This window comes from Tachysurus vachellii, chromosome 2 (assembly GCF_030014155.1).
Source record: "Tachysurus vachellii isolate PV-2020 chromosome 2, HZAU_Pvac_v1, whole genome shotgun sequence".
NCBI classification, from domain to species: Eukaryota; Metazoa; Chordata; class Actinopteri; order Siluriformes; family Bagridae; genus Tachysurus; species Tachysurus vachellii.
In genome coordinates this window covers 17,949,914-17,977,866 of record NC_083461.1, presented here as the reverse complement: position 1 = coordinate 17,977,866, position 27,953 = coordinate 17,949,914, and the positions used below count along the sequence as shown (strand labels likewise).

The following is a 27,953-nucleotide window of genomic DNA, read 5'->3' as shown; positions in this document are numbered from 1 at the left end:
ATGGATATGCCTATTGCAATCTGGAGCCATTATTAGCCATTAGTCACAGTATCTCCTCATCACTATATGTCATGGCCTCTATTTATCCCCATTACTGTCATCAGTTAAAAAAAGAGACGTGATCCTATTCACTATATTGTCTCTGACTAGGGTCATCTACCCTTAAAAGGTTCAGCTTCATTACTCTGTCATGTTGATACCCATTTTATTCCAAAGACAGGATCCACACTTCTGTCTGAAGAGGTTAAGTAGAGCTAATTCCCAAGAAACGGGCTCGGTTCCGTTAGCTCTGACATTTACTAGATTAGATATGGGTGCTGTGGAAGTGTGTCTGGATGCATTATGACAGCTGACCTTTTTAAGTTAAGAGATTGGGATTTGTAAGCAATCACCATTTTGCATTAAACAGGTCACGCAAGTGACAGAGACAAATAGGTCTTTTTTTGACAAGATATTGATTATGTTATCCACTTCCTCTGTGGAGTTCATATTAGTCTGATGTTCAAGGGAGATTTTAGAACAGACGAACTATTCCAGCGGATACAGTAGATCAGAATTGTGCTTCACTTCCTCACTGAAATGTTTCCATGTTAAAGGTGAAAACCATCCTGGATGAGATCCTTGAGAAGCTTCCGGAAGAGTTTAACATGACGGAGCTGATGGGGAAGGTGGAGGAGAGGAGCCCGTACGTTGTAGTGGCCCTGCAAGAGTGTGAGCGTATGAACATCCTGACACAGGAGATCAAACGCTCGCTCAAGGAGCTAAATCTCGGCCTGAAGGTATCGTACGGCGCTGATGTACACACCTCGTGTACACACGCTGCCATGAACTACAATGTATGAATATTGATTTTCCTAGTATGTGTGCTATTAGGACACGCTTGTCTCTTTGGTCTCTCGGCCAATCTGATACGGTGACATTTCAAATGTGCTCTGAGTGCTCCATTACAGGTCATTCAGGATAAATGAAATTTAAGCACTGGGGTGCCACAAATCGATTGCTCTGCTCATTCAAAAGCTATTTTAAGTGCATTATATCACTGAATGTCGTTACACTCTTGATTAAAGAGAAGTGTGGGCCATTTGAATCTTGCCAAAGAGTAATCTGATTTAGTAGAGATTCCTAAGATTCTCATCAGGAATAAAACAGTGCTACAATGTTTATGATTATGCTTGTCTCTATCTCCAAGAAAAACTCACATAGCATCTAGTACACTAGCCAGATTACAGGAATGTATTTGTACTGGATCGCTATGGACATATTATGTCAGTTATTCATAAACCTATTTCTCTGTCAGGGTGAACTCACGATGACCAGCGACATGGAGAACCTCCAGAATGCCATCTACCTGGAGCAGGTTCCAGACTCTTGGAGTAAACGTGCATATGCGTCTACATGCGGCCTGACGCTCTGGTTCACTGATCTGCTGTGTCGAATTCGTGAGCTGGAGAGCTGGACTTCGGACTTCAACCTACCCTCTGCAGTTTGGCTTGCTGGCTTCTTCAACCCTCAGTCCTTCCTTACGGCTATCATGCAGTCCACGGCGCGGCGCAACGAGTGGCCGCTTGACAAGATGAGCCTGCAGTGTGATGTGACCAAGAAGAGCCGTGAAGAGTTCAGCTCTCCGCCTCGTGAGGGTGCCTACGTTCATGGCCTCTTCATGGAGGGAGCACGATGGGATACTCAGGTAAGAGGCAGTGAGGTTTGTTAGGTTAGCTCACATTGATCTAAAATGGTGACAAATTTGATGGCCATTGGTTCAAACTCAAACCAGATTTATGTTGGATTTTGGCCCTAAGCTTCAAAGATGTTAGGATGTCTTAACGTCCCTGTCCTTCCAGTTCATCTATATGCTAATTCCTATCTGTGACTATTATTCACCATTAATTACAACACATTTTTATGTCGCTACACTAAACAGTGGACAATTATATGTGACTATACATTACCTGAGTACATTCTTAGGAATACCTATTCTGTTAAATTGTGCAATTATCTGCTCAACTAAGCATATGGCAGCAGCACAACACACACAGCCAGACACAAACAAGAGCTTTAGTTAATATTCACATCAAACTTCAGAATGGGGAAAAGTTGGATCTCGGTGGCTTTTACTGTGGCATGGTTGTTTGTGCCAGATGGGTTGGTTTAAGCGACTGATCTCCTGGGATTTTTACACACAACAGAGACCAGAGTCAGATGTCACAAAAAACATCCATCGAGTGGCAGTTGTTTGAATAGAAATGTATCGTTGATAGAGGAGCTGGAAGGCCTGACTGGAAGTTCATGGTAACTCAAACATCCACACTTTCCAACCACGGTAAGCAGAAAAGCACCTCAGACTGAACATTAAAGCAAATGGGCTGTAAAAGTCCACACCGTGTTCCACTTCTGTCAGCCTAGAACAAGGAACTGAGCAGACAGTAAGCACAGAACTACTGCTCACTGGATGTTTTTGTACCATTTTGTGTAAACTGTAGAGACTGTTGTGTGTGAAAATCCCAGCAGATCAGCAGTTTCTGAAATCCAATCTGTCCTGCACAAACAACCAAGTCACTCAGATTACATTCTTTTTCCCTTATTCTTTTTGATCTGTATAAAGCTCTTGACCTGTATCTGCCTGCTTTTATGCATTGTGCCATTTCTACATAATTAGCTAATTGGAAAATTGCACGAATGAAAAATAGAACTTATAAACTGTTCCTAATAAAGTGGCTGGTGTTTGTAGACAGACTTAAAATGACCTACATTGCAGACAGTCATGTTGTAAGCCAGAGATCAGCACATGCAAGTAGGAGGCAGAGGGATGAGGTGGTAGTGTGGGTTTGTAGACTGATTTAATTGAGTTTTCTCTGAGAATTCAAAATGAAACATTTCGCTGAAAATAATTTTTTTAGGTGTGAGTCAGTGTTAAATTCAGCGAACTAAGGTCATCGGTATGCCATGGGTGCATCAATAAACTATATTTAAATATAAAAGTGGAGAATTTACTTAAAAATATCACATTCAGTGCCTTCCTGCTAAGATTAGACTACGAGTCTGAGATGTTCATTTCTGATCAAAAAAAAAGGGCAAGAGCTGGAAGAAACATCCAGCAATATGTTCACACACACACACACACACACACCCCTTGAGAGCCATGCATACATTTAACGTTCCTTAAGTTTCTCAATCCACTAATTTGAAACGGAGTATCGCTCCAACAGAGTCTGTTAATGACACCAGCTGGATATTAAATGCTATTGTAAAACTAATCAACCAGTTGATTTGGATGCAGTAGCTAAATTAGCTTCCAAAATGAATCAAATAACAACGAATGTGATATTTGCAGGTTAATAAGAAATTTGTGTGGTCACAGCTTTAGGGTCTGTGCAGTAGATGACTGGAGAACAACTTACACCGGGGCCTTTACAGGACCGTGTAAATGTATGCTGCTTTTTCAGGTCTCTAAAGGCAGGTTTTAATTACAGCATGTGAAAACCGTGCATGGATTCATTTTAATTGGTACCCCAGCTCGGCTGTTTTTTCCCTATACCTTAAATCGACTTAGACAGAGAGCCAGGTTTGCCTCTGTGCCCCGAGGGAAAACCCACTCTGCAGCTCTCCAGCTGTAAAAGCATAAATAAGCCCAGATGCCTCTGATACAGCATGACTGAAACAATTCAAAGTTTCGGCATAATTTACATGGCAGATTTGTTTTTTTCTAGATGTTTAAAACGACATATCGTTTTTTAAATCGTTCACCTGCACTATTTTAGATGTCCAATATTCTGAAAGTGCAGAACTCACCTCCGTGGAGATTGTTAGTGGAAATGTGCTTGAGGGAACTTGGACTGTTTTGGGTTTTTTTTGCACTAGACAGCCAGGTCCTCAGTGAAGAGTCTCAAGTAGGAGATGTTGAACGCTACGATGGAGACGGACAGGCAGTGGGTGAGAAAGAGAGAGATGGTAATTTAAAGAGAGAAAGTTACCTACAGTAGGAAGTGGGTGGAGCTTCATGCGTGGTCTTTCTTCGGTTATTTCATAACACCATATTCTTGATTTGATCTGTGGTTTTAATAGCTGTGAGTGGGCCATCAGGTAAAAAGGCAGCTTTCAGTGCAGAGGTGATTTTAGCACAAAGCAACCGACCACGCATGTCTCAGAAATGTGGAGAAATGTGATTTATGTGACTACCTTCGAGGAAAAAATAATGCTTTAGCCTTAAAAGTTGTGTTGATTTGAATTCAAAAAGAAAGATATTGTTATGGTTTGTGATGCGAATAGAGCTCTAATTAAACAGTGGAGATGATGAACTGTGCACCACTATTAACACAGAACAGGGCCAGCATTGACCCCATATTCCTGATCATTGCACCAAAAAAAATAAACCGTTCCCTTTTCACGACGTCCTGACAGCGCAACGCGAGCCACAAAATCATTTCAGTTTCAAACACATTAACTTTTCTTGTTCAAAGGGACCCTGGGATTAATGCTGAAAATCTTCCTGAAATAAGGAAAAAAAAAAAAAGCTCTTTACCAAGATTAATTGGTCGCACTTTTAAAGGACTTGTCAGGAATTCATTTCACTTAAATGGATTTACAAAGTCAGATGACTCAGCAATTTTCTTTGGAACTATTTCCGCCGCATGACATTGACTAATATCACACGATAAAGGTTTTCACAGCAGAAACTGTTCTGTGTGTTGTGTCTCACAGGCTGGTGTGATCGTTGACGCTCGGCTGAAAGAACTCACCCCGGCCATGCCGGTCATCTTCATCAGGGCCGTCCCCGTAGACAAGCAAGAGACGAGGAACGTCTACCAATGTCCCGTCTACAAGACCAAACAGAGAGGACCTACATATGTGTGGACTTTTAACCTGAAAACCAAAGAGAATTCGTCCAAATGGACCTTGGCAGGCGTGGCACTGCTTTTGCAGATATAAAGCATGTAGCTAATATAGCTAATCTTTGCAATAACAATAATCGCTTGAATTAATGCACTTTTACCAGAAATCTGGTGTCTTTTGTAGAAACTTAATGTGTTTAGGAGGTTGATTTAACAGGACAGGTTACAGAAGTCCTTTGCTGTAGCTCGATGCCAAATAGTTCAAACAACTAGTAACTGTGATTTCATGACTATCTTCTGCTTATTACATATAAATATCAGCCATTTTATACCATGGCAGCATCAAGTGCTCAATTCTGATCGCCTCGAAAAGCTCCAGCTACGTGATTTATGTCAATATGTTCTAATACAGTATATTATCGTTTCTATGGAAACAACTCATTCAGTTGTTGAGACTATTATGGCAAACATGCCACAAACATTTTTGAACATGTAGATTTTTTCTTAAAGATGTTTTTTCTTAGAGATGTTTATTTATCATTTTAGGAAGGAGTCTTCAGTGACAGCGCTTTCTAAACTAAAAAAAAAATACAGTCTCTGAAAAGAAAAAAGTTCTGCAAAAGCGGGAAAATCATGACAGGATTTTCCTACTAACAGTGAAGTTGCATTGTTTTGTCATACACAAAAGAGAGACAAAAGAGGCTGGTGAAGGAGTAACGTAAGCGATATGTAATGTGAGTGAATGACAACAGGATATACAACAGTAAACGTATGTACTGTAGAAAATAATAATAATAATGAAATGTAATTGTTTAAGTGTTAGTATTGATCAATTGCTGTGTTTTTATAAGAGAAAAACCTTTCAGGAAATGATGTCATAGGAAGATAATCAACTTCAGAGTGGTAAGATTGGGACTCGTTGCATCATCCCATCCTTTTCCTTTTCCTTTATACAACGTTCCCTGCTGTGTTTTTCAGAATCATCCTATAGCGCCTTCACACACCTCATATCCCTTTGTTCTGTGAACCCCCTTTTTTTATATTGAAGTCATTTGTCTGTTCTCTCTCCAGGAGTCTTTATCCTCTGAGTCTTACTGCTTGGACTCTCAATATCAGATATCCCACTGAGCTAAAACCATAACAGTCACTCTAACCTTTCTCCGTTAAAACCCTCAGACGAAGCTGCAGCTTCAGATCCGACCATGTCCTGAGACCGGGGTGGAGGGGGGACTAGAGTAAAAACTGGCTCCCCTGAAGATATTGCAATCCTTGCACAGTATTTTTCTGTGAATCGTCTCGCACAGCGATGGGCCTCGAGGGAACTTTATATCTGTTATTGAGAAAACCTAACTGCACATTCAGACGCTAAGGTATGATACAGAGCCATGCGGAAAGGGAATACAGGAAATGCAATAAATATAGCTGGAATCCAATTATAATGATCTAGCAAGAGTAGTTTTAGATAACATAAAGAATTTCTTCTTCTGTATCTTCAAAATCCCATGACGAGAAGTTTAGTTCACTACAAAAAAATATATATACCAAAGATTGCCTTTTAGACACTGAGGTTAGGTTTAACGTTAGGAGCAGAATTAATTAGCTGCATTAATAATTATGCCAAATAAAGTTCCTCAGACGAGAACCTTCTCATCTTTGGGAGACAAAGATGTGTGTGGGTGTGTTTATGTGCTTGCTGCGTACAGTAGATACAGTAAATCTGCTAATATCTGCTCAGGAAGACTTTCCTTCAACGTTATACTGTATCTCTCATAGATAAACCATTATTTAAAAAACCTAACAATCCTGTAATGTAACCCTGGTTGCTTATTAAATTGTACTACATTGATTTTTTTTCCACACTAAGCGGTTATATTTAATAAATTATTGAATCAAAAAAAGTTTTAATAAGCATCTAGCAATATTCAAAAGTGCATTGAAGCTCATGCTTCACCACCAAAACTCCTCCACAACTGATGTTGCACTGGCATGTTGGCATCTGTCCATGATTAAATGTATGGTGCATTGATTAAAGTAATTAATCAGATAATGAATGCAGATTATACAGCATTAAGAATGGTCATACCAAGGGCAGAGAGAGAGAGAGAGAGAGAGAGAGAGACTGTTATTGTTGCACATTGTTTTGTAATTCTACAGATGCAGGAATTTTCATGTCGGAAAGAAAGAATGAATTTCTTCATCTTTTCCCCTCTGAATATTCTGCTTGTTTGTGATAGAGGAATTTCTAGTCTATAAAAAAAGTCACACATGCATATATATGGTATTATTCTCTAGTTATTTTATTCACTTGCTGTTGCTAAGGGCGACCCCACATTCACTACCTAACATTTACACACCATGAGGACAGCTGAGGATGTTCTTCTTTGTTCTAACTCTAGGACGGTGGTTGCTTAGAGCACAATTCCAGTTAGATTTAATATAACCTTTAAGATAAAACTAGAATGAATTTAGAACAGACTCTTCGTACTTTTTGACTATATGATGATTTATAATCAGGATGAGTTCCCTTCTGAGTCTGGTTCCTCGCACGCTTTGTTTCTCATGTCGTCTCAGGGAGCTTTTCTTTGCTGTCGGTGCCTCTGGCTTGCTCGTTAGTGTGAAATCTTATCTATTTAAATTTATATCCAGAACTTGTACATTTATATTAATCTGCTTTGTGAAAGTGTCCATTGTACTCTATACAGTGCAAGTAAAACTGAATTGAATGTTGTAGTACACATGTTAGCAGATAAATGGGCATTAACCCAAATCTTCTATTGGACTCTGGCCATTTCTGTAGTGAATATATTCTCCTAAAAACAACTGAATATTAAACTGAATATTGAATAACTGAAATCTTCAGAATTTTATTTGCCAAGTGTGCTCACACACACACGCACACATACACACACACACACACACACAGACACACACACATAAAACACACACACACACACACACACACAGAAGAATCTGTTGTGGTTATAGGAGCTCTTCTGGACAATGTGTATACAAATATATACATAGACTAAATGGTGAAAAGATAAAAATATAAATTATATACAAGCCTCAGTAAGTACTGAGGCTTGTATATAATTTATATTTTTATCTTTTCGATGGGTATGTATGTATATATACATACCCATCGAAAAATCTAATATGTATTTACATGGATTCTAGTAAAAGATATTGCTTCGACCACACCGAGGCAGCCATCTGTGGCGCCATCTTGGATTGACTTTTTTCATCTTGGATCGATTTCTAACGGACTCTTCGGTGCATTCAGTAGTGAATATATTGTCCTATAAACAACACATGGTTTACTGGTGGCTTAAGCAGTTAAGATTCTGGGTTCTCGATTGGGGTTCAAGCCCCAGAACTGCCGAGCTGCCACTGTTGGGCCCTTGCTCAAGGCCCTTAACCCTTGGGCCCTGCGCTCTGACCCCAACCTCCAAAGTTGGGATATGTGAAGAAAGAATTTCACTGTGCTGTAATGTAGATGTGACAAAATAAAGGCTTGTAATCTATTCTATATTAACGCAGCATGTTTTGAACATCTGACATTAATGCAGCATTTTTAGGAAACATTTTATTTCAGAATGACACTTGGATGCAATGATGACATGAGGTGATTTTTTTATGCTAAACAAATATCCTAATTAACGCTATAAAATATTATAAAACATCAGTGAGATGTCTTGCCAAAAAGTAAGACATCACCAGCTTTATTTTATCACAACATCTGTGAACTAACAGTAATCATTTTGTTTTTCATCGCCTGTCATTTGCACAGTAAAAGATTAAATTATCACCTGCTACACTATAAATATTGTTTGACGTTATACATTTGTTTATCCATACATTTTGATTGGAAATGTGTTCAGCAGATTATTCTACAGCCAACCTTGACCTAAAGCTTTGCTGTTAATTAGGAGCCGTGTCATGTTTTACAACATGATGCAGTAAAAAGATGATCTAGAGAAGTATCAGGGTGCTGATATAGTCAGAGAGAGATGAAATAGAGAGAATCTGTCATTGCTGTGGCTTTGAGGTGAATACAGTAGAGCAGGAATGAAAGCCCATCTGCCATAACACTCCCTGCTCTAATTTTTTCCTGTAACCTGAAGAAATGCTTTACGCCTCCGCCAGGACCAAGCTGACATTTCAGAGCAAACAGATGAATGTTGAATTTAATATTTTATGGTCAAACTAGTACAATCATTCATGCACTTTCAGTAACCACTTCATACTGATCTAAAGGACACAGGGTGCAAGGTGGAAAAAATTCACCCTGATTTGGACACCCGTATTAGGGGCTATTTAGAGTCACCATTCCGCTCTAAATGGCCAAGTGATTTTGGGCACCTGACCATCAAACCCTGTGGTTCTTTAAGAGACTTTAGCTATGAAGTTAGACGCAGAAAATTGTATGGAATGTTGTATGTTGCATTGCATTTCAGTTTCCAGTCAGTGGAGTTTCCAGTCAAGAGGCTCAAATATGTTCCAGCATGACATGATGTCCCTGTGCACAATGTGAGCTCTATAAAGATGACTTGAGTGTCCTGCACAGGCCCTGAACCCACTAAACACATTTACGATGAAGTCAAGATTTCCTCATTCAACATAAGCAGCTGATCATTAATCTCCATAGCCACGCTCCAAAATCTAGTGGAAGGCCTTCCCAGAAGAGTGGAGTTTATTATAACAGAAAAGGAGGAAAAATCTGGAATTTTTTTTCAAAATGTGAATGTGGGTGTGACCGTCAGTTGTCCCAAATTTTAGCCATATATTGTGCTTCCAGTATTTTTTGGGAGATGGTAAGGAATTGGGGAATGCAGTAGAAACCCATTATATATAAAATTTAACATATTATTTATTTTTAATTGAACTAATATATATATATATATATATATATATATATATATATATATATATATATATATATATATATATATATATATACTTTTTTTTTTTTTTTTTTTTTTTTTGCATATACATATAAATACATTCTGTTATGGAACCCTGAGAGATCTATCAGTTCTCTTACAGCAAACATAATAATCACATTTCATCTAAAAAAGAAATGCTCTAAATTCTGCATTTTCTTTAAGATTCCGTCTAACACAAAGCTTTAAACAGAAATTCAGCTCCTCTCCACTAGCTACTCCTAAGTTTACACTCTTTCATCACTTATTATAGTGGTATTTATTTTATGCATCGAGACTGCCATTCAAGTTTTTAAAAGGCCACATACAGACTGACAATTAATTTTTCATATTGCATGGGGCATGTTTGCGCTGCAGGGAACATACACTGGTAGAGAAGTGTCAGTCTACGTAGAGAAAGGTACAAAGGCTTGTGGCTCAGAATGAGAAAGAAGGTGGCTTTAATCATTTTCTAAGGGAAATGGTAGTTGCTAGGTTACAGGTCAGTGTTGAGAAATGGCTAATGCAAAAAACCAGTGAGAGCACACTATAGGTAATTATGGCTGTGCTTCAGTATATCAGGACTCGAACTAGAGCGCTTATATAACGTATAGATTTCTTGCTTCCAATGCTAACATGTCCTGAAGTGTTATTACGTGACATCAGGGACACTATAATTGGATGTGTGCGCTTGAAGGAACACTTCAACAGTACAGCAGTGCAAAACGGGCAAGAATTTTTCACACCTAATTATATTAAGTCAAACAGCTAAAAATTGAAATGACCCATTACTGTTAAAATTACAGTTTTCAATTTCTGCACAAATTCTATTCTCTATTATGTGCTGCCTCAGAAGGCCAACAGTTACATTTATAATCCCATGTTGAATTGCTTTCTGGAATTACTGTGTGATATTTCTATCCATTTTTTCCCCCACCATTGATATGTCACGCTAACAATCGAAACAGTTCACTGCACCTTTTAGTTGAACGTTATTGATTGTATTGAATTTTATAGCAAACTAAACTATGTTAAACATGGAGGAATTTAGCTAAAGTATAAATATATACTTTCACACTAATTTCATTAATTAGCCCTTTTTACCATGGAAATCTTATGCCATTTTCAATCTGTCTAAACAAAGGAATTATTTTATCCCCTGATGTAATAGGTTCATATAAAATAAGTCAGGACACTGTTGGCTTTCGAGATTTGAGATGCATTTCCCTCTGTTGGGAAAACATACACAGAATTCTAGTGGTTGAACATAACGGCTTCAAATTTTAGAGGCTTATAAACAAGCACTTGGGGCTTCTCAGTGAATAGAAACAGTTTGATATCACAGTTAACTTTGAAGATTTTTTATGAACATATATTTCCCTAGGTAGTATATAGATAAAAACATATATTGTACTTGTAAAAAAACTACAAATTTATAAAGCCCTGATTGTCTACTTTTATATGTCTTTAATCATCACTGTGGAGTTAGACATGACCAGGATATTCAATATTGAACACAGACACAACAAAACAGGCACACTTTTTTTTTTGGCTTCTGGGAAAACGACTTAAACATTAGATATAGAGGTTTTAGAGACTAAAGTATTTTTACCGTTCGTCATTTTTCCTTTAGATTAAATCTTTAAACATTTGCATTGTTATGAACAATGATAATGAGCACTTTTTGGCATGTCCCTCAGGTTCTTTCCCACCCTGTTACAACTGGTCTCATGATACATCTCTGTTTTGTACAATGACATTATATCCTGAAAAAGACATCATTATTTTTAGTGGAACAAGAAGTCAAGAGGCTGAGTGAGTAACCCTACTTGTTAATGTCTTGTTACTGTCTACTTGTCTAGCTCATGTACTTGAATGTCCACTCTCTTATAGTACACTGTTTTCTCACAAGATTTTACAGCGATGAATTTTCAATTTGTTATTTATATCCTGCATTATTCATAACTTATTAAGTTAATTCTATAGGATTTGCGACAATTTGCATCCAGTACCCTTTATTCCACATTGTTCAGTGAATAGAAGTTTGTTTTATTAATAAATATACAGTCGTATGCAAAAGTTTAGGAACCCCTGACAATTTCTATGATTTTCATTTTCATAAATATTTGGGTGTTTGGATCAGCAATTTCATTTTGATCAAACAACTGAAGGACACAGTAATATTTCAGTAGTGAAATGAGGTTTATTGGATTAACAGAAAATGCGCAATATGCATCAAAACGAAATTAGACAGGTGCATAGATTTGGGCACCCCAACAGAAAAATCACATCAATATTTAGCAGAGCCTCCTTTAGCAGAAATAACAGCCACTAGATGCTTCCTATAGCCTGTAATGAGTGTCTGGATTCTGTCTGAATGCATTTCGGACCAGTCCTTCTTACAAAACATCTCCAGTTCAGTTAAGTTTGATGGTTGCCGAGCACGGACAGAAATCACCCCACAGGTGTTCAATGATATTCAGGTCTGGGGATTGGGATGGCCATTCCAGAACATTGTACTTGTTCCTCTGTATAAATGCCTGAGTAGATTTTGAGTGGTGTTTTGGGTCATGGTCTTGTTGAAATATCCAGCCCCGGTGTAACTTCAACTTTGTGACTAATTCCTCAAAATTATTCTCAAGAATCTCCTGATACTGAGTGGAATCAATGTGACTCTCAACTTTAACCAGATTCCCAGCACCGGCACTGGCCACACAGTACAACAGCATGATGGAACCTCCACCGATTTTTACTGTGGGTAGCAAGTGTTTTTCTTGGAATGCTGTGTTCTTTTGCCGCCATGCATAACGCCCCTTGTTATGACCAAATAACTCAATCTTTGTTTCATCACTCCACAGCACCTTATTCCAAAATGAAGCTGGCTTGTGCAAATGTGCATTTGCATACCTCAAGCGACTCCTTTTGAGGGGTGTGTGCAGAAAAGGCTTCTTTCGCATTACTCTCCCATACAGCTTTACCATGTGCAAAGTGTGCTGAATTGTTGAACGATGCAGTGACACCATCTGCAGCAAGTTGATGTTGTAGGTCTTTGGAGGTGGTCTGTGGGCTGTTTTTGACCATTCTCACCATCCTTTGCCTCTCCAATATTTTACGTGGCCTGTCACTTCTGGCCTTAACAAGAATTGTGCCTGTGGACTTCCATTTCCTCAATATGTTCCTCACAGTGGACAATGACAGCTTATATCTCTGCAATAACTTTTTGTAGCCTTCCCCTAAACCATAATGTTGAACAATCTTTGTTTTCAGGTCATTTGAGAGTTGTTTTGAGGCCTCCATGTTGCCACTCTTCAGAAGAGAATCAAATTGAACAACTTGCAATTGGCCACCTTAAATACCTTTTCTCAGGATTGGATGCACCTGACTATAAAGTTCAAGGCTTAATAAAGTCACCAAACCAATTGTGTGTTCCAATTAATACAGTGCTAAGTAGTTACAGGTATTCAAATCAACAAAATGGAAAGGGTGCCCAAATTTATGCACCTGTCTAATTTCGTTTTGATGCATATTGTGCATTTTCTGTTAATCCAATAAACCTCATTTCACTACTGAAATATTACTGTGTCCTTCAGTTATTTGATAGATCAAAATGAAATTGCTGATACAAACACCCGAATAATTATAAATGAAAATCATGAAAATTGCCAGGGGTTCCTAAACCTTTGCATACGACTGTATATTTAAATATTTACAAAAGTTCACATAATTTATGTTTACTCATTTCGGTTGTTTGTGATTGGATATGTCCATAGTCAGGACGCTTTCTGCCTAAATATTTTTCTTTGTAAGTAAATATTGTAGACTTTTCGCTTGCACAAAAATAAGTTATGGCCTCTAACAAATTAATAAAACAAGATTTAGATTTTCACGAGATACGTTTTTTCTTTGCTAAACGTTTTGCTAAATAAAAGTACATTTGAAAGTCACATTTTTATAAACATTCACAATTCTGTAATGGCATGTCTAAGTTCTGTATTCTAAATTAAAAATTCAAATGCAAAGATGATGAACAAGACTGAACAAGACACTGCTTTCAAAGGCAGAGCTGGTGAAAGCTTTTTATTATTTTATAGAGGTTCTGTCTTGGCCTGGAGCCATTTTGCACAGTGTTTCAGGAGAGCATCTTTTGTCAGCCTGCTTTACAATCTCAGTTTCATTTAAGTGTTATATTTTCATCTGCATGCTGATGGGATAGTTTCAGGGGCCTGTAATGTAATGTTTGCCATTACACCTGTATGTGTGGAGAGCAGTACTGCAAATATCTGAGACTTTGTGGGGTGTGAGAACTGCATTTGCTTTCTTGGTTGCCAATGAATTTAAAGAAGGCTTTGCGCTATTTGGTATGCAAGGGGCAGGTATTAATTCTAATGTGAAAAAAAGTGTGGTTCAGCAGATGGTATATTCTGGATATTGATGGTAGATGGGGATGGTTTGGAGAACTCAGTGACTTGCAACATAGCACTAACCCATTTTTTCACCCAAAGCTGCCCAAATGATCTTTTATTTTACATATAACTATATTGATATAAATGTATTTCAATGTCTAGGGCCATCATGGAATTTCACTTTAGTGTTAGTAAAGTCATCATTTTGTGACTCAAACCCAGACCCCACATGGGTAATGTACAACAGATCCCTACAACATCACATTGTGTCATTTCCAGTCATAACCAGGTGACCATAGTGTATGTAATCATCTGTTCTATTTACTTATATACCAGATCACCACAGCAGTTTCATAAAGAAATTATGGTTCATACCACTGTGTAATCTATTTAGGAGGAGAATCATTCACTACAGGTTGCAACAAAGCAGGATTCAGTCTATAAAATACGGTCAAGACAAATTTTGAGCTCCATGCTGCAACAAACATTTATGACAATTCTATTACTGCAGCCCATGATCTAGCCAAAGTACGTGTCACATGACATTTAATGTTAGAAAATGCATCATGTGTTCAAGTAATCACTTCACCTAAATATTTTACCTGTCTTCAACAAGCTAATGACAGCTTCCACGTAGCGTTTTAGTCCAATCCTAAACAATCTGGACATATTATATCCGTCATTTAACTCCATCAGGACCTGGTATAAAAAACAGCAAGTCATCTTTCCATCAAATACCACAAACTTTTTTGGCCAACCTGGGTTCATGTTCAGAAAGTAATGACTTTGTGACTACTATTAACACCTGGCATGCACATGGATAAGCTCATTTACTTTAGAAGGAAACTGCACAGGTGGTCGAGAATATAAGAAAGCAGAACTACAAGGAACAGCAGTTGAACGTCAAAGTGAAAGAACCAGATCACAGGCTTGTGAATTAAGCAGATATAAATGATCCGGTGTAGGATATTAAAGCACTACTAATTACCAGCCAGTTTCCTAAATCAATATTAAATGAATGTTTCTAAGGACCAATCTTGGCAATCGTCACCAAGATGACTGTAACATTTTTCCCGCTGTTTATATGGTATTTACTGTATATCAAAATGAATTGTGTTTTCATCAGTTGAGGTAGTGATACAAAGCAGTGAAGCTGAGCTAAAAATAATTACTGCACTATTTATACTACAAATGTGATTATTGCATTGAATAGCATAAAGTAAAAGAAAACTTGATACCACCTTTAATACTTTTTAGCCCTCATCTACAAGTTCTGTTACTTAAATATTAATAGTGAAAAAGTATTTGATAGCCACAATCATTTGACGTTATATTCCTTTATAGCACTGGTATACATTTGACAACAATGACACGAGGGCCTTCTTCAGTCTGTTGCGACAAAGTTAGAACACACAATTGAATAGCAAATGTATAGCTGTAGTACAATTATCCTTCAATGGCACTAAGATGGCGAGAGTAAACATTGGTCCATCATGACAAAGCCATGGAGTTTCGTGATTTGCCAAAGCTAGCATAAAAAAAAATTTAAGTGCCTTGACACAGAACCTTGCTCAGTGTGTGACCTGACTAATTCTTCTGTGGCTGAATGAGCAAATTCCCACAGCTATGTAAATGTAATGGAAAGACCTCCCAGAAGAGTGTAGGTTATTATAACAGGAAAGCATGGACTAAATCTGGAACAGGATGTTCAAAATGCACATATGCATGTAATGGTCAGGTATCCACAACTTTTTGGTCATAAAGTGTAATTAGAATTATAATTGTTTGTATGACATTTAATAATCAGCTACAATTTCCTGATTATGACAGCTCGAGTCAGTAATGAACTGATTTGCATTGATTAGCATGGCATAAAGATGGCCAATTTGGGAGTTGCGATGGTATAAACACTTTTTCTTTAAATATTAATCACACTTCACTGTCTGGTAGTTAATAAGTGACATGTCTGGTTGTATCACTTAGAATGTGAGGTGGAGGAGGATTTAATGGTGGTTAGCACCCCATTATTTTGCAACGAGCGTTAATATGAATACAAATTCACCAGATATTTACTACATCCACCAAAATACTGTCTGTTAAATGCGTAGTCAGTTGTAATATTGACAAAGTTCTGCATATGTATGAACTCAAAGACACTTTTACATTCTCAGAGGATTCTTATCAAAATACCAGTGGATTTGCATAAGCAGTGAAGCTTATGAGCGTTTATAAACGTTCATTTAGCAATCAATTCGGGTTAGCTCATGTGCTGTATGTGAATGTCTGTATGTGTATGCAAATGTCTGAATATAAATTATAATAATTCCTTCCTCCTACTTTAAGAATTCTATGTGAACTTTAATGCTACATTCAGATCACAACATTGTAGTAAAACAATTCAGATGTTTTTTTTTTCAGGATTGTGTGGAATCAAGTCGCTGCTCTTTTTTTTTTTATCAGCTAGGCCACAGTATTATCAGGTCCTAGTTTATATATAGCTGATTTGTTAAAATTCAACATATATAAGAATGCTAAGTTTGGGATTGTGTCAGTTTTCTCCAATAGGTATACACGTATAATAACAGTCGTTATTGTATACTAGATGTTGCTAACATTAGAAGATGACAGAAACCACAGTGGGAAAATTGGTGATTTACCTGAGGAGTTGATTCAAACAACATTGTAATAAAAATACTGATACCTAGTGCAATAAAACACTTGCCCAAGGAACTAAGGGGAAGTTTTTGGTGAAAGTGGTGCATTCTTATTACAAGTGTTACTTGAGAATAAAAAGATAAGTGTTACTAGAGAATAAAAATCATGAGCTGTCAAGACAGACAGAATTGTTCTGAGCAAAAAGGTTTGTAATGTGAACACAGCAAAAGACACACCCATATTTCCATTTCCATCACTTTCCATCACAAGATATATCTTCTGTCTTCTAGTATCTGGAAATAGATTCAATTCACACAACAGATTTACTCCAGGTTAGTATTATGATTAGAAAAATAAGGATGGTTTATTTGAAGCAACTACAACAAGCATATTATATTCTTCTTGTGAGTCACTCACTGGAGCACAGTCTACAGCCAGATATCGAGAGTGGTCATGTAGTTTAACCCGATTCTCATTCTACAAACACAATTGCAATGACACATACAATATTTGTATTCAGTTAAAATGTTCCAATACTGGGCTAGTGGGTCATATCTGTAATTTTTAATTTTCTAAAATAAAACTATACAAATGCCAACCAGAACAGACTTCTCCGATTACTGCGGTTACTAAAATAGCTTATTTACAATCATGTATGCAAAAGAACTTGTCATTGTCAATCAAAAAAAGAGCAACACAAATTAGTCAAACAAAAAAGCTAAACAAAACAAAACAAAACAAAAAAATAGGAAAACAAAATGATTTTTTAATCAGTTGTGCTTTGTAACCCACAAAACCACTTCGTCGATGAAATGGAACAGTTTCATAGAGGCACCAATAGAAGTGCTAACATCAGTTTAATTTAAGAACTCCTAAAGCTATGACTAGGACTTTAAGTACAAACAGTATGTGTATTTATATATTTATAAAGTTATATAATTCCATTACACATTCGCACCAAACTAGTATTTTCATTTACACCTTCTGTCGTTCTGCTAAAAGTCTCTGCACATTTGTTTTTCCTGCAAAGCCCTTAATTACTGCAGAACTGGATGGATCGTTTCTGACAAGCTGCACAATCTTCTAGTCCACCCTTTATCAGTGATCTACAAACACACAAAAAATGATGGATATGCACACAGAAGGGTCTCTTGTCTGAGTACTGAATATATGTGGGATATAGTATAGTGTATACGTGAACTGGTTATGACCATATTGTGTGTGAGTTCCTGGAGGATGGCTGAGGTCCGATTAAAATTGAGTTAAACAGTCACTTCGGTCTTACTGCCTGTACGGTAGTGGTGGTGATGCTGCTGCTGAGCTGCCTGCGGGACATAGTGCAGCTGTTCCACGGTCTGAGTGCGGCGTGAGGCAAATGCCTGTCTCTTGGAGGTGGTTTGGGTCTTGGTCAGCGTGTTGTGCACTGCAGCAGGGCCGCTGTTGTTTGAGGCACTGGGATGTGAGTGCATTTTGGTCATCTTGTAGCGGTCCAAGAGAGGCGTAGTGGGCATAAACACGTCCGTGTGCGATATGGCTCTGGACATGGACTTGTCACCGTGAAAGCTGCCTCGTTTGGATGGCATGGTCTTATCGGGAGAGAGCAGTGGGTCCTGCGAGCGTAGCCTGTCCTGGGAGTAGAGGCGCTCTTGCGAGTGCATACGTTCATGAGAATGCAGACGCTCGTGCGAGTGGACACGCTCCTGTGAGTAGCGCCGGTCCTGCGAATGCAGACGGTCCTGGGAAATGAGACGCTCTTGTGAGCGTAGGCGCTCAGCCGACAGCAGCTGCTCATCAGATAGGATGCGCTCGCCGTATGGGGAAGTGGGGTAAGGAGACACGGCATAGTCCTGAGCATGGAGTCCTGAGCCACGCTCTGGAGACAGCACTCGGTCTTGAGACATGGCTCTCTGTACACGGCGAGGACGCTGGCGTGAAGACTGCTGCTGCTGCTGCTGTTGAGCCTGCTGGCTACTCTGAGAATCCTGGTTGATTTTGATCATGTGTAGTGGGAGAGTGCTGCGTGCTGCCAGATCAGGAAGGTGCCTTTTCCGGCTGTAGTAGTCATCCATATCCTTGTCAGCTGTGGAAGAACAGAGTAAGACTCAATCAAAATTATCGTAAGTGTAAACACAAGCAAAAAAACATGCATAGCAGTCATGCAGTTTGTATCTAGGCTTGTGCTGGAAAGTGTCTAGGTTCAGAAGTCTCAGTGATTCTTGCTACTGATTTTTTCTTCCTTAATCTGACCACATTTTCTGACAACACCATGAGTCCATCTCACCAAAAACAAGCTTAAGAATTATTATTCCAGATAAGAATGAATGATGGCAGACAGAAGTACTGTAAACACCTGACTGAGAAATATGCTCTCAAATGCCCGCTAGCTCCCTGTTTCTTAGCAAACACTGTATTTACTGTTTTTTAAATGTAACGGCAGGAAGTTTATGTACCTTTCTGACTAGCTTATGTTTGCAAGCTGCCTAAGTAGTGCTCAGATCATGCCCATTTAAATTAATGATCTGAATAAAAAGCCATATTAAAAGGGAATAAACGCTAACATCTAAGTACCTGATTGATTAAGCAGGACAGCTTACTTATAAAAATAATATAAATAAATTAAACACCCTACTTACCTTGGGTCTTCATAACACCTTCATAATGCATAGAGAAATGTTAGCAGGTTTATGTAGTATTTTCTGTTTAAGGCTTATGGTTCTAACCTTAATTTGTTAAAGTTAGTTAAAGACCCAATGTAGGTGGTGTTCAATAAAAAAAAACAGGTAACAAAAACGAGACACAAAACACAAAACACACAAGGACAAAATGAGAAAATGATATTTTTAAATTTGTTTTAAATTCTGTTTCTTCCTAAATCCCAGATTTTAATGCATACACGTTCTCTGAATGCTGTATATGTTTTAAATTATAGTTATGGTCATGCTTTGATTCTTAATATAGAGAAAAAAAGCAAACCAAAACATCTCTTAATGCTTGTCTAAACTGGAGCTCAGACTCATGAGAACACTAAGTGACTACTGTATCTGTAACTGATTGATTAGGAAAGCAGTGTAATTTAATTACACCAAGATGTACAAAAATTCAGTCTCCTCCAAGATGAAAAATGTAGCTGATGACCTTGAGGTCTGTTACACATAGACAGATATCTCCTCATACACTTGAGCTGAGAAACTACATAACTTTGGGGAAGAATAAAGCTGCATTCAAGGAAATTAAAACCTCAAATCAAGGAAACGCCAGTTCTGTACTAGACCCAAGTCAGAGATTTCCTGATTCATTCGGAATGCAGTTCCCTGAGGTGCTAGAAGATTTCGGGACAATAACTAACAAACTTGCTGCACGGGCAATCGATCAAGCTTATTGCAAATTAAAAGTAGGTTTCTCTGAGTGTTAAATGGAGTACACTCGTCTGTGTTGAGCAAACGCTATCGATTATCAGTTTGTCACCTAGACGACACAACTGTACCCAATTCTCTATATACAGAAGAACATTTTCACCGCAGAAACATATTACACTACACGTACTCACAGGTCTACTAATGAGATGATGGAGATGCTACACATTTGAGAGACAGGAATGTGAATATGAGAATGTATTTCCACAACAGGCGAAAATGTGTGTGTAATTTCTGTGAATTACAATTTTACCTGATTGGCCTTTGGCAAATCTTCAGATATTTTTCCGGATTTCATCATTATTTATTATGTATAACTCATTCTCCCATGTTGTTTTTAGCCTTCAAGGCATAACAGAGCAAGCTGACATATTCCTCTCTAGCTACAAAGTTGTCAGTGATTATAAGACAATGGAGGTTTTTTGAAATTTAACAGTATAAAAATAACTTCTAAAGCAACATCACCTAATACATTTGGTCATATAGTAACTAATTTACTCCCAGAGGAGACAAGAGTTACTAATGTATTACTGAAAGCAGTATACAGAAGGTTCAGTATTTGTGACTGTATTTAATGTGTGTAGTTATTAAAGTTGGAAAACAAAAGATTTCACATAGTTCACTTGGATTCAAATCCAAAGGGGCCTGGGCTAATCCATATTAAATTACACAAGCCATTTATTTGCTCTTTACTTAGGGAACATTATGAAAGGAGATCTTATTACACAACATAAATTCTGCAATCAGTCAGATCAATAGAATGGAAGCAGCGAGGTCATTGGGAAGTCCTCTGCAGAGACTGAGGCAAACTGCAATATGTTCATCACTTGATTTGGTATTGAATGCCATGCTTTAAAGAGAGCTTCTGAAAGGGCGGATGTGTGGTGATTAATAAAGCTTGGGTGGTCTAATAAGCACAATGGTCCGACCATGGATGTATTCTTCCAGGTGGTAAATCCTGCTCCTGGAGAATTATCCTCCTGCAAAGTTTAGCTCCTGACAAGCTCGATAAGCTGGATCAGTCTCGCTAAACGCAATTGATCTCGAAGGAGCAGGTTTGTGCACTCTTGATATAGAATACAAATCCAAAAGACCATTAAGTGCTTTCAGGGCAGAGTGTAAAATGCAAGGGTTGGGGTCAATTCCAGCAATTCGGAGCAATCAATTCAAATCACACAGTGAAATTAAGTATTAATTAATTCACTAGAATCTGCAAATTTAAACTGCAAGATGAATTTGAGGTCGTCTGGTCGCTGAACTGCCTATAGGCTGAAGCGAAATGGAATTGAAAGGAAATTGATCCCAGCCTTGATAAAACAACAAGCTCAACAGAGTGTAGAATGAGAAAGCAGCTCTGACTCAGTTTTTTTAGCGAGGAGTACTTGTTGAGGTCTGCCTTCATGGCGGTTTCGTAGGATGGAGGCAGGTGCGAGAGGCTCTGGAAGGAGCGGGAGAAGGACAGATCGTACGGCTCCGTCTGCGACGTGAGGATGCTGTTCATACGCGTGCTCTCTGGAGGACGACAAGACAGCAGACCAAAAGATGCGTCAAAACAAAGTAACAACTATAAACAATTCTATCTCTTTTCTGCTCAGGGGAGTTTGACGCAGCAGAAGAAGGACTGCAGGGAAATCAGTGGATGAACTGGAGCCTATGACTTAGTGGCTAATGAGCCATGGTGAGACAGTGATTTAGTCAAGCCCTTGTAAATAGTGTCCCATCTCCAGCCTGCTAGTCAGCAGAGGACCCTTGTTTCCTTAGTGATATGATAGGATGGAAAAGCCACGAAGGAGGCAGGAGGTTGTCCTTCTGCAGCTCCTTCATCTCCCTGGGCTTTGTGCCCGTCACGCTAGCCTGGGCATGGTTTGGACGTGCAGGGATCGTGCTCTGGTTAAAAGTAGGGCAGAGACTTGTGCCACAGAGACAGCTCTGAGACAAAAATGATGCATCAGGAGGCTGGAGGGTGCTGTGAGTGAGATAGATCGTGTTTACACAACGCCATGTGCTCTATATTACACTATTCAACACATGCTGTGGGCTTTGCTTCTAGTCCTAGGTATAGCATGGCAAGACGGATTCATCTTTATTTAAGACAGAAAGCGGAAAAGGCTTTGTAAGTGCAAAATTAATTAACAAACCACAAAACAGTATTAACTTAAAACCAAAAAAGGGGGAGGTCCTTGAGTATCAAAGGCTCATTGGTGATTGGCTTCAGAACTATACATGCTATATACCTATATTTTTTGTTTATTTTGAACTATATTTTTTGTATATCTATTTTTTGTTTATTTATTTATTTATCTATTTATATATTTACATATGACAGTCACACGCTAATAAGTATGCGATATTTTATCCTTTCCGTTGTAAGTTTAGTTCTTAAACTTTAGTTCCTTTCCATGGCGATGTTTATAGTTTTTTTTTCTGATTTGATGTTCTGTTTTTGATTTGTTGGCAAGCTTTGCACTTACCAGCCATCTGTTAAAAAACCTTTTACTAAGCTGAAAACAATAATAAATATTAAGTAATCAGTGAAAACTGCTGCGGTGTAAGAGGAATAAAATACTTACGGATTCATGTTTATTTAAAAAAAAAAAAATCAATATTTATGTTTTCATGTTAACATGTCCATCACGATTATTTAAAATTGGTGGAGGAAAAGGAGAAGGGTGGTGGAGTTTTTTTGAATCAGCTGATACGATCTGGGATGCTTACAAATGCTTACAAAGACATGCCCAATATAAAAAAGTCTGTTCCTCTTTTCGGTATTAAACATAGTTATTAATACTGTAGTTTTGTTTCTTAACTAAATCATAACATCCCAAAGGATACGGCAATAATAATAAAAGTGTCTGAAAGGCTGCACTGCAGTGTTATTGAGAGGAAAGTTCCACTGCCATAAACAGAATTAACCCCTCTGAGAAAGAGCAATAACAGGATTTGTCTTATAACAACCAATCTGCTGAAAAAAAAAAATCTTTGGAGCTTGTTAGGGAGAGCTATCCATCTTCTCACCCCACCCGCTTCCTCCCCGGTCGAATTAAAGCGGCTCACCAAAAGGCGGTGATTTAATCCTTTCACTAACAAGATGAGCAGTTGCTGCTTGCTACTTTGAGCATTTCTAGCCTCCGCATTTTGAGGACACCAGTCGAGAGCTCTTTATCCGAGGCGTTCGTAGCACACATTCTGAGCTTTCCCTTCATCTTTTGATCAGTGTGTGTTCATTAAGCAAAAAACATCGGTGGTTTATGAATGTGTCAGCTTGTTTTTTTTTGTTTTTTTTTAATAGTTTTCGTCCTTGCTCGGCTTGTTCGTCTGGCCGGATTGATTCTTCAAGCACACGTCATGTGTAGTGTGAGCACTGCGGCAGGCGTAAGTGAATTGGCTCGTGCTGACATGGCCATGTTGACTGCTTTCTACTTTGTTTGGTGGAAGTAAAAGGCACTGAGTGAGAATGAGCAAAGGAGCGGATCTTATCATTGTGTCAAACTTCACATATAGCTTGCCCTTACTACCTTTACATTTACATGTATGGCATGTACTAGCACTCTAACAGCGCTCTGAACCTGATTTATATTTTGCGTGTTATAAGGCACTCAGCTGTATCTGTTTAGCAAATGACGTATGGCTTCTCGGTTATGGAGCACATCTTTGCATTGTTCTTAACAGCACTAAATTTGTGGTGTGGAAGCCTAGTGATTAAGGTGTTGGATTACTTTCAATCGGAATGTTCAAATCCCAGGTCCACCAAGCTGCCACCGCTGGGCCCCTGAGCACGGCTCTTAACCCTCAATTGCTCAGCTGTGTAAAATGAGATAAAATGTAAGGATAAGGGTATCTGCCAAATGCTGTAAATGTAAATGTAAAATTATGATAAATAAGAACCTATTTATTATCCACAGTTTCTGTGTGTTTAATTATGATGATCAAATTATTTTCCAATGATTCCAATTATTTTCTCATACACCACAGCAATTTTGTTAATCAAAGAACGATTTGAATTTTTATCACTTTATAGTCATATTTAATGCTATGTTACCTCATAGTGGCTCATCAGCCTCTCTCTTCCCCCTTACAGTTTTTTCCCCATTATCCAATTTGTCCTTGCCACTTCCCAAGCTAACACATGCCAGGCTAACACATGCTTCTTTCGAAAACTTTTAAAGCCAGCCACCACTTCTTTTCCATTTTTCTCCATATACATATGCTTACGAATGCCCATGAATGGCTTCTGTTGCTCTGATTTCTACTGTAAACAGTTCTGCCATTTCTCCCACCCAGAGAACATGGGTCGTTTTATTCTCTGGGCTCCCAGCCTTGGATAAGTGTGGCATTGTTGATTCAAATTTGCAATCTCTCAAGAATAAGGCGAACACTTTTCTGTTGCACCTCTTGAGAGTTTTGCCTGAAGTTAATAACATGAAAAACAAAGCTTGTTGCTGAGAATCTGCAAAGCGAGATTACAGCCGTCTGAACAGAAGACTTTCGCATGGCAGAAAACTTGGTGGCTGTTCCAAAGTGCTGACGCTCCATGATGACTGCTAATTAATGCTAAATAGACATTTCAAAGCATCACTGTATCAACGATTATAGATTTTATGTTATATATATATATATATATATATATATATATATATATATATATATATATATAGTTAGACTCTTAGATTATATGGAGTGTCCATGTGAATTAGCTGTTGGTTGATCATGCCAAAACTGGCAGAAAGACTGAGCTAAGCATTTAAAATTTTGAGCACCAGTCATTCTAATCAGAATGGACTGAGCCTGCTAGAGAATAATAACTCAGGGGTTTTTCACTCATCCATTTTAGTCTGAAATAGAGCATAATTCCCATGAAAAATTGGTAATGTAAAAGCTTTCTTGTGGACCGGGAAGTGTGCTGGGCCTGAGTTCCAGTTGAACTAGAACTGTGCCACATTTCCTGTGAATGTGAACACAACTTGTACTCGTACTTGGGTCTGCACATGTGCGTTTTAGCTGATGATGACAGTGTTAGTTTTTACAAAACACGTGTACCATGAGTGTCAGGAAAACGCGGCAGAGGTGATTTGGCTTACTGCGCATAATAATGAAAAATAATTAGAAAAATAAAAAAGTGAGTTGATAGAGGTGTGTTCTGGTAGTGAGTTTGTAATAAGCTAATATGCATGCAAATGCACAGGGGATCAATAGAATCAAGTGAGTCTGAAAGCAGACCAAGGCTTATAGGAGGAGCTTGGAAAAATCACACTCAGACCTCAGCAAACCTGCCAAGTATGAAAACCACCTCAAATCCATGTGAACCACATCCTCTTGCTGGTGGCAGTGTAGAAGATGCACAGTCTTCTATGCACAGATTCACTGAACCATCAGGCTTGGAGGCAGGTAATGGTTAAATATCAAACATCTCAGAAAAATATGGCAGACATATAAAAGACACACACACACACATATATACAGTATATATGTATATAGTATGGGTGTTATTATGGTACATAGATAAACTTTATTAATTCCAAGAATGTGATGAGAAGTGAGAAGTGATCCTTACCATTTTTAGGAGTTCTAGTAGGACTACTGAGAGCCACATGGTTGTAGTTGTGTTGATGCGTGCCTGCAGAAGAAGCAATGACATGCTGGTAAACAAAAAAAAAAGAAAGAAAAACAAATCATGATAAAAAAAAAACGAGCTCTTATCTAAAACATGGATGCCCAGATAAGAGAAATGGTCCATTAGGGAAAGACAAAAATCCCAATCGTAATGAGTAAAATGGTTTAGCACACATACATTACATGGAATAAAGAGAACCAACACAGCCATGGTGATGAAAATGTGAGTGTACTTTTAATTATGTAGAGCAATAAGAGAGATTCACAGTGATGTTCAACATGACAGAGGAGAGATGTCAAGGAGAGATGTCATGCAGAAACTGCAAATTGCTCCATGCACATCAACACTCGACTGTAGAACCACAAGCTATTGGTGAGAATAATACATTAGATCCATCATGCATACAGTATTTATTATTCATGTATGTGTGTCCTAACTAAGGCAAGCCCATCTGCTCACTTTTATGTTTCTACCTTTGGGGAACCTTTATTTCCTGGCCATCATCTTTTGTGTCTATGTGTTTGTCTCAGTGCTATTTGTGTATTCTGCAGAGGGTGTAGGGTGGGAAGTGTTCAGGTCATGGTCTTGCAGTGTGTATGTGTATGTGTGTGTTTTTGTATTTGGGTGTGTCTTTGTCTGTGTGTGTATTTGTTTGTGTGTGTGTGTGTGTTCTCCACAAAGCAGGGGTTGAGAAGTGTCAAGTTCATGGTCCTGCACTGTGTATGTGTTTGTGAGTCTCAGTGTGTTGTGTATACTGCAGAAAGCAGTAGGTTGGGAAGAGTTCAGGTCCTGCAGTGTGTGACTTTAATGGAGGTTAGGGAGGGGCCATGGTACAGTAGTACAGTGGTTGAGTTCACAGTGATGTGAGCTGTGACGAATGGGAGTTATCCTGTGTTGCTGACAAAGGACCAGTGAAATGACTGTGATAAATCGTTGCGCTGTGGTATGGACCCCACACACCAATATCGGGGGTGTGTAATGTTCTGCCTGTTTAAAATGAATTGCTGCAACATTCAGAAGTCAAAACAAGTCGAAGAGCTGTTTGACTTTTGTGAGAAATGTGGATATACACAGTATAAAGTAACATGCCGTGTTCATGATTAACTTGCTACAGTCTTCAGTAGTTTAGCTATTTTTAAAATAAAGTAGGTTTTCCAGTAGCACTCAACATTTTCAGACTAGATCATAGCGTTTTGCCTTACAAAACCTCTTCTTTTCCCTTCTCACATAATCAGGTGAATATACTACAGAAATGCATCCTATAAAAATGATGCTGTGATGTGTTGTGATAAATACAAGCCTATATACATCCGTGGTCATATATCTGAAATATGTGGAAGATTCATACAGTTTGATACACATTCATTTGTTATCTAAGGAAATCAGAGAGGAATTGTGGATTACTATATACATATTAATGTTAATTGGCTAGCTATTACTTCCTAGCTAGTGTTTCCGATTAATGGTAACTGGCTAGCTATTACTTCCTGGCACATAAATTAGCTGCATAAATGAAAACTTCACAGTTGCTTTTCATCAGTTTGCCAAAATAGCTTTAGTGAAATAAATAAATCAGACTTAATGTAGCTAGTTGTGTTTTTTAAACATAGCCAGCTCCTTTATGTAAAGAGTAGTTTAGCAGTGGCTTGACAAAGTAGCTTCTGCAATGCTGGTATGCTAAGCTTTAAAAATATTTCTATACCTTTTAAAGAGTATGAGAAGCCGAATTCCTGAACAAATACACTGGAAATACCTCAGCTGTGAGACTGCTTTTATAACATCTGCTAAATTAAAAGTGCTAAAGTTTAAATAAAAAAGTTAAAGACAATTTAAGAGGCCAGTGGCATCAAATTAAGTCACATATCAGACTAAGTGTGTGTAGCACAGGCAGACATAAACTAGGTTCGTGGTGAGGCCTAATTAATACCAAGCATGGTCCAGTTGAGTGATCTCGCTTTAATCTGGGGACCAATTAGCCGCTTTTCAGAGGGCTAAAGTAGAGAGCTAAAACCGAGATACAGCCCAAGGTCCGTTGCAGTGACCTGTCACTCTGTTACACTCTCAACTCAGGAAAAAAGCAATCCGGGCAACAGAGGACAGTCAGCGAAAAGGGTGGAACG

General features: G+C 38.3%; 2 protein-coding genes across 8 annotated transcripts in view; one reads left to right on the top strand and one right to left on the bottom strand.

Moving 5' to 3' along the window:
• dnah9 (dynein, axonemal, heavy chain 9) overlaps nucleotides 1–4,926 on the top strand; it is a 98,348-nt gene extending 93,422 nt beyond the window's left edge. For both annotated transcript variants that reach the window (XM_060861350.1, XM_060861340.1), the window contains exons 67-69: nucleotides 597–779; nucleotides 1,298–1,687; nucleotides 4,699–4,926. In XM_060861350.1, coding sequence (XP_060717333.1) covers nucleotides 597–779; nucleotides 1,298–1,687; nucleotides 4,699–4,926 — 801 coding nt within the window. The remainder of the gene's footprint in view (nucleotides 1–596; nucleotides 780–1,297; nucleotides 1,688–4,698) is intronic.
• A 12,222-nt stretch (nucleotides 4,927–17,148) lies between these two features.
• Nucleotides 17,149–27,953, bottom strand: part of LOC132839999 (protein shisa-6) — a 51,314-nt gene continuing 40,509 nt past the window's right edge. For 4 of the 6 annotated variants that reach the window (XM_060861315.1, XM_060861271.1, XM_060861287.1 and 1 more), the window contains 3 exons: nucleotides 25,774–25,836; nucleotides 21,582–21,734; nucleotides 17,149–18,889 (listed from right to left, as the gene is read on the bottom strand). In XM_060861315.1, coding sequence (XP_060717298.1) covers nucleotides 18,072–18,889; nucleotides 21,582–21,734; nucleotides 25,774–25,836 — 1,034 coding nt within the window. In that variant the 3' untranslated portion in view covers nucleotides 17,149–18,071. The remainder of the gene's footprint in view (nucleotides 18,890–21,581; nucleotides 21,735–25,773; nucleotides 25,837–27,953) is intronic. The other 2 variants (XM_060861297.1, XM_060861307.1) reach the window with 1 other exon arrangement.